Source organism: Sylvia atricapilla, chromosome 13 (genome assembly GCF_009819655.1).
Source record: "Sylvia atricapilla isolate bSylAtr1 chromosome 13, bSylAtr1.pri, whole genome shotgun sequence".
Lineage (NCBI taxonomy): Eukaryota > Metazoa > Chordata > Aves > Passeriformes > Sylviidae > Sylvia > Sylvia atricapilla.
This window is the reverse complement of record NC_089152.1, coordinates 7850343-7871903: the sequence shown is the minus strand read 5'-3', so window position 1 is coordinate 7871903 and position 21561 is coordinate 7850343. Positions and strand designations below refer to the sequence as shown.

The 21561-nt window shown below is 48.0% G+C and overlaps 2 protein-coding genes across 5 annotated transcripts in view; one reads left to right on the top strand and one right to left on the bottom strand.

The window, feature by feature from the left end:
- The first annotated feature begins 3116 nt into the window (after positions 1-3116).
- Positions 3117-8072, top strand: RLBP1 (retinaldehyde binding protein 1). Its single transcript, XM_066328031.1, has 7 exons — positions 3117-3169; positions 3413-3541; positions 3796-3997; positions 5078-5256; positions 6214-6372; positions 6987-7097; positions 7208-8072. Exons 1-7 carry the CDS (start codon positions 3158-3160, stop codon positions 7364-7366), a joined length of 951 nt encoding a protein of 316 aa, XP_066184128.1. The 5' UTR covers positions 3117-3157; the 3' UTR covers positions 7367-8072.
- A 1564-nt stretch (positions 8073-9636) lies between these two features.
- The window catches only part of ABHD2 (abhydrolase domain containing 2, acylglycerol lipase), a 38733-nt gene continuing 26808 nt past the window's right edge, over positions 9637-21561 (bottom strand). For all 4 annotated transcript variants that reach the window (XM_066328311.1, XM_066328309.1, XM_066328308.1 and 1 more), the window contains 5 exons: positions 19846-19938; positions 18065-18178; positions 16796-16865; positions 15977-16061; positions 9637-15124 (listed from right to left, as the gene is read on the bottom strand). In XM_066328311.1, the coding sequence (XP_066184408.1) occupies positions 14928-15124; positions 15977-16061; positions 16796-16865; positions 18065-18178; positions 19846-19938 (559 nt within the window). In that variant the 3' untranslated portion in view covers positions 9637-14927. The remainder of the gene's footprint in view (positions 15125-15976; positions 16062-16795; positions 16866-18064; positions 18179-19845; positions 19939-21561) is intronic.

Genomic DNA, 21561 nt, shown 5'->3' with positions numbered 1-21561 from the left:
GGGCCGCAGCTCCGCGCCCCGAAATTCCCGCCCGGAAGTGCCCGCGCGTCACCCTCAGAGCAGCGCCCGCCCCCGGCCCGCGCTTCCCGCCCCGCCGCCCGCGGGGCCGCGGGTTCGAGTCCCGCGGGGGCCGCCACGCTGGGGCGCGGAGTCACGGAGTGGGTCACGATGGAAGAGACCGCGGTGGGTCACCTGGCCCAGCCTCCGTGCTCAAGCACCGTCTTACAGCACGTGGCACAGGGTTACAGCCCGGTGGTTCTGGAATATCTCCAGTGAGGGAAACTCCACGGCCTCTCTGGGCAGCCTGTTCCAGTGCGGCGTCGCTGCGCAGTGACAAAGTTAATAATGGAGTGGGGTGAGGCACGTGGGGTGGACAGCCGGGGTACCGGGGCATTTGGCACAAAGTGCCCATTCAGGGCCACCCCGCATCGGCAGCGAGTGCCACCCACCCACGTGGGGTGCAGATACATTCGAGTAAACCCCTTAATTCCGGGGGACATGAGGAATGTCCCCTTTAGCGTACCAGGAGGTGTAGCCCGCCTTTAAGCAGCGGGATTTGGCCGAAGGATCCGGTGCCAGCACAGCGTGGGAGCTTTCGCAAGCGCCGTGCTCACGTGGAGCGGGAGCTGATGCTGCTGGGCGACATGGCGCTGTGGGGACTGGGATAACCACAGCTGGAAAAGAGGTGGACTTAGGGCTCTGTCACTGTGGTCAGGGCGCGTCCTCCTTGAGACTCTTTTACCCAGGACAAAACACTCGCTTTGTGATGCTGGGTTGTACATACACGTGTCTGCAAAACTATTTCACCTGTGATGACCCCATACTGGCCAGAATGCCCAGGTGGCCCAGGGATCACAGGTTCTTTCTGGAACCCCAATAGAACATTTTTTGGTCTGTTTGGGAAACCCCATGCTAATGGTGTACCCCTGTTATGGGCTATCTTGCACTGAGCTGCACACAAAGGTCCAACAAGGTGTAGGAGGGAGCTGAACCTTGCACCAGGGCTGGTGTGGAAAGGGGATGGGAGGGTTGAGGATCTCCTCTGAAGAGCAGTGTGCAGTGCCTCTGGCCACAGCTGCATTGCTCAGAGTTTTGGCACAGGTCCGAATTTCCCCTCAGCAGCACCCCCACCTTTCATACAGAGTCTTGTGCCTTCCTCCTCCTCCCTCCCTCACATCGGGGTCTCAGCTTCGCTCGCAGGACAACCCTGTGTGGAAACCCAAATCCCTAAATCCCAGAAGCATTACAAAACATGCCTTGTGTAAGCCCCTTCAGCCCTGCTCTGGTGCTTAGTCCAGCCCTGCCACCTCCCCAAAATCCCCATCATGGTAAGAGCCTGGCCAAGCTCCTCTCCTGGGCTTGAGCACAGATCCTCACCACATCTTCAGCCAGCTCCCACAACCCTTCACCCAAAGAATTAAGGCTGCAAGGGCTCTCCTGCCCTATGTAGCTCCAGCATGCTGGGGGGTCCCAGAAAACCCATTTTGCCATCCTGCTGCACCCATATGTGGACTCACCTCTGTTCCTTCCACATCCTGGGGCTCCCCTCATGGATCTGTGGCATCTCCCTGGGGGTGGAGTGGGCTCCAGTTCCCAAAGCTCCAAGCAGTTAATCATCACTTGAAGGCATTGTAGAAATTTTGCATGTTTTGTTTTGTTTTGGTTTGGGTTTTTTGTTTGTTTGTTTGTTTTGGTTTTTGTTTTGTTTTGTTTTTAAGCTGAAAGGGGCCTTGTATGCACAATGGTTTGGGAGGCCTCATAGGGGAGGAATTGGAGAGCCCCTGGAGCATCCTCTACCACAGACCCATCCCCGCAGCCAGACCCTGCCCACACAGCCAAATTCACAGCAGGACCTTGCCAGGGTTTTTGAGGCAGAAGCTGGGGAAGAGACCTGTCCTGCTCACCACGGGGAGCAGGCTGGGATGGCAGGCTGCCCACCACCTGCCTCTGCCCCTGCCCCGTGCTAATGAGCGAGTTACACAACAAGGAGCTTTTATACTTTGTTAATCGCGTCCAGCATCCAGCCCGCCTCTCCACGCACACTCCGGCTGGCGGCGGAGCCCCAGCTCCCTCCTTCCCTCTCCTCAGCTGCCTTTTGTAATGTTTTAATGGGGTTTCTTTCCTGGGCTGTGCTGACTTAATTACAAAGCTGCAGTGAGTTGATGCCTTGTGACGGTCTAATCCCAACCCGGTGACTCTACAAAGCTCTCGCCCGGCGTCCTCCCTGCTCCACTCCGGCCTCGCCATCCCTGCGTCCACTCAGCTCTGTGCTCTGACCCTCTGAGGACAGCCCAGCTCTTCCTCTTCCTGGTGAGTATCCAGGACATTTTTCAGCTGAAAGAACTGCATTGAAGACCATCATCCAGCCCTCACTCAACCTGGCACCTACAGAGTTTGAACTGGTTTTAGAGCCTGGAACAAGGGGATGCCTATCCCTTTCCCAGGAGGTGGAGGGAAAGAGGATGCCCCTGGGAAAATCGTTGAGCTGGAGCCGAGCATCCCTCACACAGCCTGGGCTTGGAGCTGGTGCTACAGCCAGGCAGGGGTAGATGCTGGAGGCAGGATGAAAGCAGCCCTCGTCCTCATTGATGGGAACAAGGTGTTTCACTCAGACTGCATTCTGAGAGGTTCATAGTCCAGCCTTGCAGTTGGCGGAGCCCTGAGACTTGAGAGTTTGGGAAATACTTCAGGAATAATTATTTATTTTGGTAATATTATTTATTTTGGTAGTGGAAATAAAAGTATGAGCTGGCTGCCTTGCCAAAGTTGGATGCTCACCTCTGCCCATGTGAAGGGGGTCTGAGACAGAACAGTGCTGGGTGAGCACAGGCTGAGATGCCCCCAGCCCAAAGAGGAAGGGTAGAGTGAGAAAAACATATCAAGGTATCAGATGATCAATACACAGATTTTTAAGCTGCTTTTGCAAACATCTCTGATGTTTTTCCAGGCTGCTCAGCCTTCTCAGGCAGGCAGAGATGCAGGCAGGGAAGGAGCTGAGGAGGGTTGGGGGTGTCCTCTGGACACCCACTTCTGTCTCTATCTGTGCAAGATGGGCAGGGAAAGGGGCAAAAGGGGGGCTGTGGAGACCATTTGGATCCAGGCTGATTCCTCTTTCCTTCTGCCAGTGTCCTGCTGCCAACAGAAGACAGAGGACAACATGTCTGCAGTTGTGAGTACTGTCCCCACACTGTCCCATCCTCTGGCCTCTGACCTTGCCTTCCTTTCAGTGCTGGGATGGGGTGCACAGGGTGCACCTTAGTCCAAGCAGCACACAGTCCATCCCTATCCCACTGCACCCCCTTGGGTGCATGCGTGGGGCCTCTGCCCTTCCCTGTAGCTCCCAAGGAGACTTGCAGTGTGGCAGGGAGCTGGGGGCTGTCTGGGGAGCCCCCACATCCTCTCCTCCCCCCAGACGGGCACGTTCCGGATCGTGTCGGAGGAGGAGCAGGCGCTGCGCACCAAGCTGGAGCGCCTCACCACCAAGGACCACGGCCCTGTCTTTGGGAGGTGTGAGAAGATCCCGCCACACACCCTGCAGAAGGTGAGGAGGCTGTGGGGAACATGGGGCAGGTGCTCCTCAGGGGCCAAGGAGACCCTCGACTGTGTCTTGCATTGGGGAGGATGCACTTACCAAAATGTCTCCAAGCTGGGGACTTGAGTCACCCTGCCCTCCCTGTGCCGGGGTGCTGCGAGAAGTTTTACTGTCGTCCCCCAGTTTCTGGGTGCCTCCACGACCTCTGGGGTGTTTTAGAATGTGTGCAGGGCATCACCGGGTCTCCTCTCTGCCCCCTCCAGGCAAAGGATGAGCTGAACGAGACGGAGGAGAAGAGGGAGGTGGCGGTGAAGGCGCTGCGGGAGCTGGTGCAGGAGCGGGCGGGCGGCGAGGACGTTTGCCAGAAGGTGGCCGAGAAGGTGCAGGAGAAGGATGACTCCTTCCTGCTCCGCTTCATCCGTGCCCGCAAGTTTGATGTGCACAGAGCCTATGACCTGCTGAAAGGTGGGGAGGGGTCCTGGGCTGTGATGTTGGGTGTAGATGAGGGTACATATCCCCCAGCAGCTCCCAGTCCTGTGCTGGTGTCTCCTAGCCCAGAATGGGCTGTGCTGGCAGAGCAGGACCCTGACATGGGAAGGGAATGGAGAGAGGGATAAATAGAAAAAGTCAGGGTTGGGGGATTGGAAAGAGTTGGGATGGAAAAGGAAATAAATGAGGGTGACACCAGGCATCCTGCAGCACCAGGATGGTCCCATTCCTTGCTAATTTACCCAAACAAAATGGAAAAGCCCGTCACATTTGGTGATGATTCTGTTTATGCAGCAAACCCAGCTGGCTTGTGCTGTATCCCCTTGAGATCCCCATGCCCTACAGTCCCCCCTCTGTATCCCTGTAAAGAGCCAGTTCTGCACCCTCCCAGTGCGTCTGTGTATGGTGCCTGGGCGTTTCTGCACCCCTGGGCACCTCTAGGTCTGGGGACAGGCTGGGGACAGGTTGCTTGTGGCCCCCTCTCCTCACACTGAGAGTGACCCATAGGGATGGAGGAGGAGCAGAAGGGCACCCCAGAGAGTGGCTGCTGACTGGAACATGCCTGGCTCCAGCTCTGCTCTTCTTTGTGTCAGCTTGGGAGATAATGAGTTGTAATTATCAGTGCTGGCACTCAGACGAACTCTTTTGTTTGCCTGCATTTTCCCAGGATGAAATTCCTTGTTTTGTGCCTGCAGGGTGCCAAGAGAGAGTAGATTGGGGTTTTCACCCAAACAGGGAGGAAGGGGAGAAGGGAAATGAGGGGGGAAATTATTTTATCTACTTGTTGAGGTGCTGGAGAGAAAGCAGGTGTGGGAAGCTCCTGGCAAGGGGAGGGATAACACCAAACATGCTAGGGCCAGTCTGCTGCTGAGCTTCTTTGCCCCCGTTTGCTGGAGGAGACCTGACCCATGTGGGCCTCAAGCAGAGCTTTCCACAGCTCTGGGGCTCAGCACTGACATCTCAGCATCACCAGCCCATCCCGTCTCTGGCAGCTCCCCCAGCTTCCCGAGGCCGGGCGAGCAGCCAGTTTTCCCCATTTTTGCCTCTCTCTTGCAGGCTACGTGAACTTCCGGCAGCAGTACCCCGAGCTCTTTGACAACCTGAGCCCCGAGGCCGTGCGCAGCACCATCGAGGCCGGCTACCCCGGCATCCTGGCCAGCAGGGACAAGTACGGGCGGGTGGTGATGCTCTTCAACATCGAGAACTGGGATTACGAGGAGATCACCTTCGATGAGGTGAGCCCAGCCCAGAGGTTGCTCCCACTGCAGAGTGGTCCTGTATTGTTATGGTTCAGGCTCATGTAACGACACGTAGAACTCTGATTTTTTCAGAGGGTTTAGAGCAAAGTTTATTGAAAGACAGATTCTTTTCCTTCAGTGTTTCGGTACAATGAATAGGATTGGTTCCTTTAGGGCACCTTTTTGTAAACATCTCTACCAGTAACAAGTTGGAAAAATACCAGGTGTCAAGAAGAGGATATCTACAAGGTTGTTTTGGGTTCTTCCTTATGATTTTCCAGGCCAGACTGATAGAGTTTTGTCCTTGGCTTTCCCACAGGCTTCAAGGCACTGCCTGGAGCCTAAGAATCCGTGTTCTGACCACTGCCAGTTCCCACAGTGCTGTTGTTGGGCTTGTCCCTCTCAGCATGTCTGAGCACAGCATCCTTACAAACACACACATATGGATCTGTCCAGCCTTACAGAGGGAAGGAAATCTGTGCCCCTTTGAATTTATACTTTGAGGGAGCTTGGGAGAACATGATCTACCCCAAAGGATGCAGTGCAAGATGCATGCCAAATTCAGGGTGTGTATCTCCAGCTGATGTAACAAGGGCTGAAGAAAGGCACCACACCATTAAATCCAGGGCAGAGGAGGAAACAGGCAGAGGACATGGAAGGGGCTTCTTGGCAAAGAGGTCTCCAGGCATGGAACTCACAGCTTCTCCCAGTTTCCTTTTCTGCTCAGCTCTGACTCTGGTCTCAATGTGTCACTGATCCAGGTCTGATGCTCACGACTTGGGAAGAGAATGTGGTCACTCCCTCCCTGCTCTGAAATCTGGGGGCTGGCTGTGACAAGCAGGCTGGGTCCAACAGACCCTGGATAACACTCCATGGGACTCTTCCTGGGTACTCTCTAGGGTCTGTGGGAGGTGAGGCCTCATACAAGACCCTGCTGTCTCTCCTTTCCATTAGATCCTTCGTGCCTATTGTATTATCTTGGAGAATCTACTGGAGAACGAAGAGACCCAGATCAATGGGTTCTGCATCATTGAGAACTTCAAGGGCTTCACCATGCAGCAGGCATCAGGGATCAAACCCTCTGAGCTCAAGAAGATGGTGGACATGCTGCAGGTGAGATGGCAAAATCTGCATCCAGCAGTGGCAGAGGGGACCCTGGGGAAGCAGGGAGCTCAGAGAAAGAGGTGACAGTGTTTGGGATTGCCACCATGCTCGAATCATGAGAAAGCATCACAGAGAGGCTGTTACCTATCACCCTCTCCCTGCCTTGCCAGCCAGGCTTAAACCTGCAAAACTTTTCCCATTCCATCTCCCTGCCTCCTCAAATGCCTGACCAGAAGTGGTACTACCTCTTCTTGCAGCATCCTAGGGCATGGCCTGGAGGTGTTTCCTCATAAGCCTCTCAGTCCAGCCTGCTCCAGGCTGGATGGAGACTCACAGGCATTCCAGTATTTCTGCCCTTGAACCAAATGCAAAGACACCTGGCTCTTCCCAGGGAAGGTCCTTCTCATGGAGTGGGAACAGTGAGCTGTCTGGGAGGTTCTTCAGCTCCCTGGTGCTCCTGAGACTGGGATGGTTGATGCTCTGGGTGAGAACAGAAAGGGGCCATCAAATAGAGATGGGGACATGGAGCAAGGAGAGCTGTGGCAGTGCTGGTGTATCCATTGCTGCCTGCTCAGATCTGGGTAACCATCTGTAACCATCTGTGTCTGTGTTTGGGATCCTAGGACTCCTTTCCAGCGCGGTTCAAGGCCGTCCACTTCATCCACCAGCCTTGGTACTTCACCACCACCTACAATGTGGTGAAACCATTCCTGAAGAGCAAACTGCTGGAGAGGGTGAGTGTGGGAAAGCGGCCTGCAGGCAAAGGCGTGTCCTTGGCTGAAACGGAGCAGTTGGGAAGAGCTGCCCTGCTCCTCTGCTGAGGGTCCCTCCCATCTCCCTCCAGGTCTTTGTGCATGGCGAGGAGCTGGAATCCTTCTACCAGGAGATCGACGCTGACATCTTGCCAGCAGACTTTGGTGGCAACCTGCCCAAGTACGACGGCAAAGCCACCGCGGAGAAGCTCTTTGGGCCCCGCATCGAGTCCGAGGACACGGCTCTCTAAAGCAGGGTCCTGCTGCCCTCCCCTGTACCACAGCTCAGGGGTGGCCCAGCCACCTTCCTCCCGTAGCATTGGATGAGTGACTGCTGGTGCTGAGGCGCTGCAGGCGCGTTGCCTCTCTCCTGTCCCCACTGGAAGCAGCGGGCTGTCCCTCCCGGCCACAGCGTCCTTCCCTCTGGAGCCGCTGGAGGAAGGAGGCCACCAGCCCTCTCCCACAGCGTTTCCTGGAGCTGCGAGGGGAGGACAGGAGAGTGTCTGCTCTGGGAAGGGAGGGCTACAGTGAGGGAGAAATAAAGTGTTTAACAGCAGAGCTCTGCAGTCCCTCATGGTGAGGAGCAGGGGCACAGCTTTTTGGGCGCTGGCTGCGTTGCTGGGTCTAAGGAGACCAGGAGTGCCAGTGTTTAGCAGGAGACCTCTGTCCCCTCATCATTGACTACACTTTGGCACTGGGACCAAGGAACTGCCCATCTCCATCCTCCCTGCATTCTAGATCAAGTCCCTTTCCTGCCTGAGAAAGGACCCTCGGTTCTTCGTTACCTGCTCAAACCAGGGCAAACAAAACAAAACCAGGTTGGGTTTTTTGTTTTTGCAGACAAAAACCCAACCGGGGTCCCAGGTGGAGCTGTTTCTGCCTAATTCCTGCTTGGGCAGGGAGGAGAACAAGCTGCCACTGAGACTAGGAGATGGACTTCAATCACAAAATAATTGAAAGACAAGCAGAATGTACCCTCCTAAGTCCTTCCAAAGCCTCAGCACAGTTGTTTCTCCTAGCACTGCACTGTGAAAGGGAGCTCAGTCAGGGAAGCCCCACCAAAAGTCACCATGGAGGGCAAAGGATGGTTGGTACCTGTGCAGCAAACAAGCTGCACTTGACACCTAATTAATTACACCTTGCTCAGGTGGGAAGGAGGGAGGTTAAGTAGCTATCCCAGGCAAGCGAGTCTGTTCTGGTTCATGAACCAGGCATGTCCTCCAAAAGCCAATTGGACACCCATTCCCAGACCATCTCGTCCCTTGGCTAGTGGTAGGGCTCAGAGAGGAACAAGTGCCAGGTGTCTACCCAGGTTACCATCTCCCTGAGCCTGGTCCCAGAGTGTGTCCTGTCTCCCCTCCCAGCTCCACATGGGTCCTTTTCATCAGCCAGATCAGCCCCTCACCCAAAGCAGGCCGAGGTGAAGGTGCTGACAGGAGCCACATTCATCAGGGCACTGGCTGAGGCTCAAAGCAAACAGGACAGCAGCTCTGAAGCCACAGGGAGGATGGGGCCTGTCTGGGGTTAGATCTGTTTGCTCCAGCCTCAGCTGCTTGGTGAGTCCATGCATAGCAAGTCCCAATGCCTGATGCTGTGCCAACCTTGTGCAGGAGTCCAGAGACAGAGCAAAAGGCACCTCTCCACCTCCTTTGGCTCCTTTCTGTACCTGGAGCCAGCCCAAGGAAACCACGTGTGACAACCCTGCAGCCATCAGGCCAGTGCAAACACAACAGCACAGCTTGCCTGGGAGGCAGAGCAATTGCAGCTTGTGGGAACAGGTCAAAGGGAAAGAGACCCATCCACACAGACAGGAATATCACATTGCTGCCTCTGGGATTTGGGCTGGGAGAGTCACAGCTCTCGGGAGTTGCCTGTGGCTGCTCACCACTCCTGTGACAAATTGTCAGCCAGGAGCTAGCTTTGATGGGGAGACAGAGAACAGCACAGCAGAGCCGGGAGCTAACTGACCAAGGCAGGAAGGAGTTTTGAAGTGGATCTAACAGCTAATTCACAATGGCCAATAAATTACAGATGAAGCCCATTGTCTCCCACAGGTCCCACATTTACCTCCACAACTCTCTCTCTTGGGCTGTAGATAAACCAGACATTGGTGGGGTGTTAGGGTCAGGTGAGTAGTGCTTTTTGCAGGGCTTTTATATGCCCTAGGCTCAGAGATGTCATTGTCCTGGCCAGAGACACTGGTTTGTGTTTCTTCTGCCAGCAGCTGAAAGATTAGGAAAAGCACTCTCACATAAGGAAAAATAACAGATGTTTGCCATGCACTGGCAAAAATAATTCTTTTTTCAGTAGTTTCATGGCAGATATGTTTTTTTAAAGCCCATCCTCCACCAGAGTGGCATCAAAGACCTCTCCTTGGCCAGAAGACAAAAAGCAACCAGGAAAGACTTGAGCACCACAAGTGCTTCTATCACCTTCCCCTCAGCCAGCTCCCCAAGCTGGGCCTCAGGGAAGACTGAGAGCCTCTGCCAACACATGGAACTTCACACACAGGCACTAGATGTAGCACTGATTTCAATAAGTCCTTTATTTTTAAATAAAGAAACCCCACTGAATCAAAGATAACAAAATTACATTTTGTTCTGCAATGACTTCCATTTTACAACACACAAGAACAAAAATTAAAGAAAAAAAAATCAAAGACAGTTTTATATATATTTATATATAATTTTAAAGGTAAACATCAGCAGATATAGAAAAATTGCATTGCTAGTTGCAAATCATCTCCCCTGCAGCTCTCAGCTCCAGAGAATCTGACTCAGAACATGGCAGCAGGGAGGGTGTCTCAGTACACATGCTTCTTCAGGGCAGCATTTAGAGATAGTTACAGAATAGAACTTTGCCAAATTGAAAATACTTTCATAGTCAACTGCTCACCAGGAACACTGGAAGTCACTCTGCCTGTTCTAACACAGCTGCATGAGAAAAACAAGGGCACAGGTCTCCTCTGCCAAAGCTCTTTACACATTTTTTGGCTAGGAACTTTCAGAGAAAGCATAACCTTTCTCAAGAAGAATGGCTAGAGATCTGTCACAGGCAATTACAGTCAAACTGTCATGTAACACAATGAGAAAATATGCCCCTTTGGAAAGTTGTTGACTTGGGCAAAGCAGTAGGATTCGGTTATATCAAATACAAATGGGTTTTATGTTTTTTTATTATTTTTATTTTAAAGATGTTCCAGTTGGCAGGAGCCATGAGAAGGGTCAACATCCCAGCAGAACTATAGTGGAGATCCTAGAAGAAAAATCTGTATCTCCTCTCTGGGCATGCAAGAACTCTGATTACAATGCAAGCTTGTCAGTCAGACCAAAGCAAAGGGGCTTTGTGCCACAGACGTTCAGGATAACTCCAGAAACCTTTCCAGCACAGCATGGAAAGCTGGCAACTGCTTGGACTCATTGAAGGTATTCATGCCTAAGCTCCCCTAACAGCTGAGGAAGTCCAGGCCAGTGTCACTCCCATCCCCAGGGAGAAGAGGGTACAGTAACAGGGCACCCTCCCTTGGGCTGGTGCTGCTCTGAGGCATTCTAAGCTTGGAGAAAAATCATGAAGTCCCCACACCAAGAAGGGCTGTTTGCTTTTCACCTAGAAGCCATGAAAGAGACACTGCTTTGAGTCACTGTGGCTCCAGCACCTTCCCAAACAAACCAACCCACATAAGGGATACAGACACATGGAGTATGACTCAAGCCAGAAACAAGATGTTCCTTACAACAAATGACTTACACAGGCAGCACAAGGCTCAGGCCTTCTCTGGTCTCACAAAAAAAGATTGAAGAATTTCAGTAAGCTCCAGACAAGCATAGCACTTCCAGAAAAATTTGGAAGCAATCCAGCTGACTAAACTGCCAATTAAATGCTGAAGATGGTACTCTCTGCTCTTCCCTTTGAGATGGAGCACTTGAGCAATCTACCTCCAGCCAGGCTGCTGGAGTGTTAATACACACAAAAACTTTGGGATTGCACACCAACAAGTCACATATTAGGCAAAGCAAACCCTGCTTCTATGACTCAATTCCTACTGCTAGAGGAGCAGAGAGCTGAAAGTGATCCACTGCTTATATATATATTGTTATTTTAAGCCTTGAAATGGACTGTAGCCAGTTGTAGGCTGCCCATAAAGTAAGCACTCAGTTGTATATCACCGGTGTGTCTCAGTGCCTGAAAATTCTTTTACCAAAAAGCAAAGCCCCAAAAGCTCTGACAGAGCTGTCACTGAAGTCTCTAGATATGCTGATGTCAAGGGAGGAGGAGAAGGGCAAGGCACCACGTGTCAAAGGGCTGTGGTCTAGGAACTTGTGACAGACCCAAGACAGATGACACACAGGTAGCTTGGCTAAATTCAGTACTGGAGTTAATAGTTCCCAACATTTTTACTTAATGCCCTGTCTTTGTAACCCATACCTTCATAAGCAGGAACTGCAGAAAAACACTCAGGAAAAGGACTGCAGAGAAGTTCAAGTGTTTGCCTTTACAGTGCAACTACAACACTGCCAGACCCACCTGAAAACACCTTGACTGAGAAGCTAACAAAGGGACAATTAAAAATCCTGGCAGAGCTCTTGTAGTGGAAGCTGAAGTTCCTTGTGTTCAGTCAGAGCAAGTCTGAGCTGCTTATTTACCATCTTCAGGTACCTCCAGAAAAATGGCAAAGGTGATGGTTGGACCAGCCTAACCATCAAAGAGTAATAGTTCTGCAACTTGCTGTCTGATTGAGAGGGTCCTCAGGGTTCACGTTCAAGTGCCACTTACATTCAGAGATGGGGAAGGTGTGTTTACCATGAGACTACCCGTGGAAGGGCTCTTCTAATGATTTTTCTAATCCCAGTTTGAAACTAAGCAGAGCACATGTCAGATTCACCATGCTGTAATCTTGAACTGCTCTATCAGACCACACTGCAATGATCTGTAAGTGCACACTTCAGCAGCCTCATGTGTTCGACAGGAGATGAAAGACTTCACCTCGAAGACTGAAAAATTCAGACTGCATTTAAGGCTGGGAAAATAAAGACCACCTGCCCACACAACAAGACTAGTATTGCCTTATTTAAGGAGATAAGAGTATTTCAGATTAGGAAAGGACAAAGTCCCATATGTCACTAGGTATCAATTATCCATCATTGTCAGTAGCAAGATTTAATACATAATTTAAAGGTCTTTAGGTAACATGAACTGCAGCTTAATTCTCTCCTCTTCTAGTTCCCCAAGACCTCTAAGTGACTGCTGCAAGTCTGACTACAAGTCTTGCTTTGAAAGAAGCATCAGATTTGTTGAGATGGAGAGAATAGTTTGTTTTTTTTTTACACTGCTTCCACCTACAGGCTTAATAAGCTGAACCTCAAGCTGCAGAAACCTTGCAAAAAAAAAAAGCCACAACAAAAGCTGTCCTTCCCCAAAGAAGCCAGACTCAGTCAAGCCACAAGTGATTTGAACAGTTTCAGATTCAAGTGCAAAAACAGGGCAAAGGAGCAAGACAGAGACCCCCAGTACTTCTGTAGTTAAGTTTCAGAAAGTCCACAGCATTGGCACTTCTGAAGTACAAAGGCTTGGGTTGTGGGGCAGGAAGGAGTACTCCTCAAAAAGGCTCTCCAGGTTTAAAGAAAAATCTTTACTTGATTAGACAAAGTTACAGCTCCTGCTGCTTTGAGAACTGCCCAGTTGCTCACCTCATTTTGGGAGACTTAGACACCTAAATTTATACTGTATCTATTTGATGTGTACATGTGTTGTTTACACTCCACTTCTGCTGAAGTGAGAAGATATTTAAGTCATACCCAATGAATATTACATGAACTCTACTTGAGTAAAAAAACTGAAATGTCTTTTATGACATACTTTAGTGATGCAGTATGAATAAGAGCATAACAACACAGAGACAAGATATCCATCAGCTAAGAATATCCTTGCTAACTGATGCCCTAAAATAGTTCTTAAGGAACAGCCACAAGCACAGCCAAATCTTGCTGTAGCTTTACTTAGTTTCATCTTCTCTTTGAAGAAAAAAAGAAGCCCAGATTTACTAACTAGGAGAATGTGCAGATATCCACAGTTCATCGTGGATCACAGGCCAAGGTGTCTGGCCTAAGGCAAATAAAGTAATTTCCTGATATGACAATGCACCTTTGCTACAATAGTTAATTATTGCTTTATTACAATGAACCCCCACCTACTCAACCTACTGAAGTTCAGGGACAGGGCAGTCCAGAAGGCTTGTTCCCCAGGTTTGTTGTTACCAGACTGAAGACTTGCAGCTTGTTTCACCCTTAAGCTATAAATTAAAGTGCCTGGAACACAGACCAAGGCTGAAGCAATAAAGTGCTGATGAAGGAAGTGTGACAGGAAAAGAACTTCACTGACACTGTGACAAAGAAGTCCTAAGGATGGATTAATGACACAACAATATTGACAGAACAAACAGTAAGGAAAAAAATTTTTTACCACTAGTTTCAGTCTCCAGATTGTCATGGGACAACTTTCCTTTAATAACTATCTATCTTGGCACAGACCATAACTGTCACTTGAGGGAAAAGCACAGGTGAGTAGCCAGCTTTCGTGCAAACAGCTTTCACACTTCAATTTGCACATTAAAACTAAAAGGGGATGTCTGGTTGCAGAAAAGAAATTCTAGTGAGAAAGAGCCCAGTGTCTTACTGGAGCCAGTAATCCTACAGCATTACACAGATCTGGAAGTAGTCAGCCATGCAAAGATGTCATTTCAGTTGCATAGGGCTGGAGACATCCAGTTCCACACCAACTGTAAGGCAGGTCACGTGTCTCAAACCCACTTGATGCTCTGAAAGCTAATGGGAAGAATTTTGGTATTATTTACCCTGACATAAGGAGAGTAAATCTAAATAGATACATGCTACCCCCCACCAATTAATCCCTAAGACAGTACAATAGCTCTCCATGAAATATTCTCTCAAACAAACTGAGCTCACAGAAAAAAATCCTGCAGATTCTTAATCATGGGTTTCCATTTGGAAGCCAGAGCCAGCTTTAAAAAGTCCTAGGTCAAACAAAGAATCCAGTACTGAAAAGATAACAGTATTTAAAAAGAGGCAAAGATGACAAGAAGGTGACTGATCAGGTCCTGGAGTGAAAACATGTTTACATAGAAACATTAACTGGCATTACCAGGCTGCATTTTCTCTAATCAGAGACCCAGCGTAAAGCCACCCCAATCCACTGACAGCTCAAGCATGGAAAAGTTGGATATTTTTAAAGTGATTCACTTGTGCAAGTGCATTCCTAGGTACTAAAAGGTTTCCCTTGAGATGGTGCAAAGCTGACACTACACTTGCAGTCAAGCATCTGTTTTCCCAAGCCACACTATAGTGGCTTACAGACTGACCCACTCACTGGCTTGTGGCTTGGTACAGGGATTTTCCAGCACCCAGACAGAGAAGAGAGCCACAGTTATCTCATCATCTACACCTAAACAAATGCTGCAGACCAAGTTTTTGACCAGCAGGTAAAGAGATTTTGACATGTGAAACTTCTGCTATATTAAAGCAAGCAGTCTTTAGCTCAGTAGCTCTGTAACAAGCTACAGTCAGCAACCCAATTCTTCAAGCAGAGCAGTAAATTACAAATCCACGTGAATGGATATCCAAAGAGGCTCTGGCCAGATGTTAACCTCTGCTTTAACTCCATTTTGGAATAAAGACATGGTGATCAAACCGCAGCTATAGGATATCAAGGAGAATGGAAACCTGAAGCAGCAGGTGAGGGAACAAAATGTTCCCAAACAGAGAGATATACTGAAGTGATCCAGAGTCTTTGGGTTGATTACTCCTGGCCAGACATATCCTGCTCAGCATCTGAGCAGTGAGGCTTTGTCTTCTCCCACTGGCAGATGGCATTGGCATACTGCACCACCAACTTATCCATCCAGGTAAGAGGCTCTGGGAATAGCACAGACCCCTCGAAAAATCCCAGGTGGCCTCCATGAAGGGGCAGCACGTGCATGACATTCTCTTTTTTCTCTGTAAAAGAAAGAGAGACAAAGTTCCAGAAGGTTAACATCTTCAAGCTGAGCATGAAAGCATTTTGAGTTGCCAGGACAAAGGCTGCCCAAGAGATGCTGCTGGCTGGGCCCTAAGAGCAATACCTGTATTGCTGTAAGAATGGTCATTCCTTAACACATGAGCACCTTTAACTCACATCCACTGGAACTTGGACTGTTTGCATCATGTCAAGCTGCACTAACCTCTGACACTGCATCAGCCACCTTGTTGCAAGGACACTGGAAAACTCTGTGCTTGCTTCTGTCTGAAAGCAGCTGGGGATAAATTCTTTGCTCACAGCCTCTGACCAGGAAAAGAATGAACTCTGCTTCCCTCCCTGTGCACCCACTCTTTGTGTGATGAAGCAGCAGCAGCTCCCTCTTCTGAGCTTCTAAGGAAAATTTACCTTTCCCTTGTTTGAAGAGAGACAATTCAACTCCTTTCAAGGGAAAGATCCCAGTTCAGTGCCAAGTGACAGAGCCATACATGCACTGTCCCCATTTCATCAAAGTGTGTTTATCAGTGCTTCATCCAGACTGTCACCACCACCCATGTTCCTACTAAATCCCAGTAAGCAATGGAGATATGAGGAAACCTTTTTTCACCTTCTATCAACACAAGCAACAGATGCCTGAAAGGACTGAAGTTCTTCCTGCTCAGGGTTAGCCTTGTTAGTTCTAGCAGTTAGTGACTTAGAGACTTAGCACACCTCCCACAGCACTACAGGTGTAAGGAGGCAAGTCAAGCTGCTTTGAAATCAGGAATTGTGATGTGATAAGCAAGCTGTAGGTACACAAATATGCAGGGCTCGAGGAGACTGTTTCAGCATACCTGAAAGAGCTCTTGGAATTTGTAGAAGACTCTCATGGACAAGAGGGTCATCAGCAGCATTAACCAAGAGAAGAGGAACGTAGATCTGCATCAGGAAACACAACATGAAATGACAAAACCAAACTAGAAAGGGGATAGCATTTGAATGTCAATCTACCAACTGTGAAAGTATCTCAGCCTAATTCAATTAAGATCTCTTATTTCAGAGTTCATTTTTTCCTCTAACCTAATTGTAAGAAAGAGGCCGAGAGCAGACAGACTGAGTTCCCATTCTTAGAACTGAAATAACTACACCCTCTTTTTGCTCTGCATTGCTTTGCACATCAGGCAGTTATGGCCAGCTCAGTTATGGACACCTTGGGTAAAGTCCAGGAAACTCCCTTGGAACTCCAGATGCTCCCTTGGAACATCTCCATTCTCTAGTTCAGTAGAAAAAGGAGGAATTGATCTCAGTTCCACTTTAGCAAAACTTTGCTCAAGCATCTGCCTGTCGGTGTCCTGAGTCTCTTCCACAGTATCCAGTAAGCCTTTCTTCCCTGAAGGTGCAGGCTCTGTGCAGGCACCCATTTCCCCCTTTATCCTCATACATTCAGAACAGTTCAGCTGAATGTGTGGCTTTATCTCCATCTCTTGGGTGCTACCACCTGCCAGAACTATAAGCTAAGAGAATTTAGCCCCAGTGTTAGAGGTAGCAAGATCTGAAATCCCACTCCAAAATACTGTGCCTGATTCCTTTTGAAAAGCCCCAGCTAAGATCAACAACAGAAACCACAGAGTCTTTTCCCTCCAGTGCAAGAGCAGTCTGCTGCTAGAGCTTACCCTGTGCAAGTACTGCAGGCAACTTTCCTTTTCATAGTACTCCTTCAGTGAGCTGTATCCATGGAATTTCCTGAAATAGAACAGACTCTCAGTATCACCTGCTTCAGCCATGTCACTGCCCAGACACACATGCAGAAACAGGAATGGTACCTCAATTTCCATACGCAATTTCTTTACTACCCAGTCTCTCTGCAAAACCTTTAGGCAGCATATGCCGTGATGGTTTCTGTGCCTTCCAAACATTCTGAGAGCATGGGCAAGTGAAATATGCAAACTGAAGACCAGCAGCCTTCAGGGTGTTTCTTGTAACACCCCACTTCACTTAATTGTACACGTGGATGAAAAGAAAGTTAGGATCTTGTTCATCTTTCCCTAAAAGGCTTTTCAAATACAAACACAGCTTATAAACCTCAGACTTACCAGACAAGTTCCCAGAATTCACTGTCATTTCACTTCTTTGCCAAATCCCTTCACATTGCCCCAAACCAAGAATTCAGTAGGCCTTTATTAAAGTACCTTATTTTTAAATAAGGGACAACATAGCTGTTGGTCCATACCAGGCAGGTCTCAGGGATAGGGGACAAGTAGGGAGATTTCCCAAGGAATGGTGTTTTTTATAAGCAGCCAATCATACTCTCAGTTTGCCAAAAGTGACACAGCTTTTTGCTAACACTTTACAGCTGTATTTTGGAAAGGAGTCAGTGCCTGATACAGAACATGCCATGGTATGAACACTGCCACTTAAAGTGCTGTGTTGTTGTCAAGGACACAGGCAGTAACAGGCTACTGCTTATTAAAGCAGAGCACTTAATGAGGTGTTAGTATGACAAATAAAGGTTGCATTATCACAGCCAGCCCTATTGTGTATTGAGAAAGCAGCAGTGTTTTATGGGGAGATTTTTCAAACAGAGCAAAGGAAATCCATGAGCAGTTCTGAGCTGCTTTCCACATTCCCCTTTTTTGTTGCTAGAGCTTGGCAGCAGAGCTGGTCTCTTCCTACCTTAGTGAAGGCTGCAGGTTCAGGTGTTAGCAATAAATAAATGCCTCCTGGATGAATTTAAAGAAGCTGTGACTGTAAACAGTTGGGTTTTGTTTTGACTTTTTTTCCCTCTGCTAAACTTTCTTTAATGTAGAGGCAAGTAAGAATTTGAAGTTGTGTTCACTATATTTCAGCAGACTCCTACAGGCACAGGAAGGGGCATGCAAAAGCAACACTGGGAAGAGAAGGTACTTGGAGCTCCATAGGGGAGCAGAAATTGCCCTTCATACCTCATAACATTATCATCGATCTGCATAAGTGATGTTGCTGTATAGAGCTTGCCCAGATCAGCATCTGACAGGTTTTGTGGCTTCTTCATGTTGTTATCTCCAAAAAGAACTTGCCTGGAACAGTGATAGCAAGAATTACATCCAAATAACAAGGGCAGCAAAACCATGACCTGTTCAAGGACAACTGAGTTTACCAAATCTGACAAGATTAGATTAGAAGTGGGTTACATAAACATGAGGCCTTTTTAGGAGCAAGAACAGCTTATTTGTCCACTTACCTTTGAAGCAAGACATAACAAACCCTAGCAGCATCCTTGTAGGAAAAAAATGGTTTATTTCTCTATGGAAAAACTGCATGAAGGGCCTCTTAAACTTCCCAGAAGAGAGAGCACTAAGGGTATTTGGACTAGAGGCTACATGTTACAGGGAGGGTTTTTTGGCTTCAGACCAAACCTGTGGGTGGTTTGGGTGAGAGCACCAGCAATGCTGGGCATTGCATCTTCTGCACCATCTGGTACTAAAGCCCCCCAGCACAGACTTCAGGCTACCTCACACAGAGAAATTGCTCAGGGTATTACCTTAGCAGAAAGCTATTTACTATGGACACTTGTCATGATTGATTATCGCCCTCAAGGGAGGATGTGTTTCTCTACCAGAACAAACTTTTTCCCTAACAAACAGAACTAAAGCCACAAGTTGCAAAGGGATTTTTATTCTCTTTGAGAGGCAGCTGCAGGGCAGAGCAGCAGGGAGGCTAGGTTTGATTTGGGTGGGTTAGAACACAAGTGATTTTGGAAAAAGTTTACTTAACACAGTTCCCTTCAAGCCGGCACCAGCTTTTTCTGGGTTAATAATTTAAATACCTTTCAATGGGAGCTTACCTAACTTCCCATGTCAAATTTATTCAAGTTGTCTAAATATTTGTAAACCTGGAATGAACCATGTGGGTCATCCTACATTGGCTACCCTCCTTCTACAAGTGTTTCAGACTGCACAGGAGTGTAAAGAAAGAACCAGAAATCTGAAGTGACACATGCTCCTTCAGTGAAATAGGTCTTAAGATATTCCCCTCCTTTTCCTTCAGTCAGGTAACTTCCAGTACACACAGATGAGGTACTTTCCTGCCTAGAAAGAACCACCCAGAGAACTCTTGATGGGAAAATCACCAACATCGAGCATGTCACCTGTTTAGCACACAAATTTCTTTGTTATGCAAGAGCCATGGATCAGCAATGCAGCACAGGGATCCTACAGTACACTTGCACTCCAGGAACAGCAATGTTAGGTGTTTTGCTGGCTACATGCTCTTTCTAGAGGAACAGCTAGAAGCTAGAGCTACAGGTTTGACTATTTGCTTATATGATAAGCAGCAACTCAGTACAGCAGATCTTGAAGATTAGTCCTACCTCAGGTAGGTGGCAGAACAAGAGGCTCCTTCAATAGGGAATTCTTTGGCTAGAAGTGAAACAGATGCAGAACACTCCACTTTGAAGTCTAATTGCAATGTTTTCTTGTGCATGTCTTGTTTATTCATTTAGGAAGTTTTCACAGAACATAAAAAGAAGCCTTTCTTTTAACAAGATGACCAAAGCTTATTTGTCTATTTTACAGTATAATGAGATTGACGTGGGCTCACCTTCTCTGTTGGTTCATCTAAAGATCCATCAGGGACCTTGTGCTAAACCTCTTTCAGGAGTCCTGTTTTAAAGGACCGGGCAGATAAATCCAATATAGCAACTGACCCAATCAATACTGTCAGTGTGAGTGATGTACTGCAGTACCTGTGAGAAAGGATGATCTTCTTCATGTTGTCTGCCATTAGGAAGTTATAAAATCTTCTACAATGATCCCACTGCATGAAGGTTTCCTGTGCCCTAGAAAAAACACAGTGCAGAACAAACAAAGCTGCTAATGGAGCTCTTGAAAGATCAGATTAATACACTGTTAACATCTTATGGCAGCCTGGGGGCTGTGTAAACAAACCTCCAGGCCTTCCCTGCCACAGCTTAACCTTTTCCAGGAAATGACTTCCACTTTGATGAAGTTTGTTAGTATCAGAAAACAGATCTGCAGTCTCATCTTGCACAATGCAATTAGCAGTTTTGATCAGAGCATTTAAGAGCCATCAATCAAGATCCATAACACTGACAAGAGGATTTTAGTATCCCTTTGCAGAAGTTGACTGTAACTTATGTAACGGGACTTTCAAGGAAAGGGCTAAAACCTGTTGCTCAACAGTGTTGTCTATTGTGTAATACAGGTCTCCAGAGGAAATAATTTGTGCAGATGTTTCCAATATGCACAGATACTATTATTGTTTCACTTCATTGGCAGGAACTGGAGGAATAAATACTAGCTGCAGCTGCAAGTGGCATCTGAGTTGAAGTCTTTACCTATTCTCAAAGCAGAAGAGCACTTCACAGCTTATCTGTTGTTAAAACAGAATTTAAGCCATCCAGAGTTGTGTGAGCTCTGCCAGATACCAGCACTCCTTTGCTATGCAGGGTCATGGGCAGGTTAGAGCTTTCCTCCTAGCAGGGTTTGCTGTTACTGAGGGAACACACTGTCATTTACTGAGAGACTGAAGAATGCTGGGAGCAGTTTCAGCTACTGAAGCTCTCCTACCACTTAAACATTAACACATCATGAGAACTGCTGTAGATTTAGCATGACCTTCCAAGGTATAGCTTGCAAGTCCCCTACCAGGCAGGAGCAAGCTGTTTTCTTGTAATTAGCCATGCTGGAGTATATGGATTAAAAAAAAAAAATTCATTACCTTTTAGTCTAGCCAGGTTATACATACCACATTTATGCCAGGGCAGGGGAATGACAGAAGATAGGAAAATGCACATTTCTTTCTTCACAAAAAGTTTTCCAAGAAAACCAAGTTATTACAAGATGTTTGAAGTTAAAGGTACTACATTTCCCTGCAGTTCATGAGGTGTAGAGCAGTACTCTTAATATGAAGAGCTGCAAGCATTAAAAAAAAGAACACAGGCAGCTTCCAGTATTTTGAGGACTGCCCTGGTTTCAGAGCTGAGGTCTCTCCCCACAGCCTGTAGCTATGGTGAAGATGCATTCCACAAGATCAAGAAGCAGAATCAAGCCTATGCAGGCAGAGATTAAGGAGTAAGGAGAGCTGTCCCTGTTCAGCCTCAGGGAACACATTCCCTAGACTGTGTTAATTCATTAAACTAGGAGTCTCATTCTTCTGGCAGATCCTAGTATTGCTGTTGCTCTCAAAAGGCTTTCCTATTTGAGATCTTTGGTTCGCCTTACTCACTAAAACCTTTCCTTTCCCTTATGAAAGTTATTTGGGGAATAAATGCTGGACAAACCAATATTATATATAAAAAAATGCAACTGTAAACTAATTGGTGGTTGTGTTACCAAGGTAATCCAGTTCCATGCAGCCCTGAAGGCTGAAGCCAGCTATTTTAATGTACCAGACCAAGCCCAGGAAGGCAGTGGCTTCACCATTCTACCTGTAGGTGTTT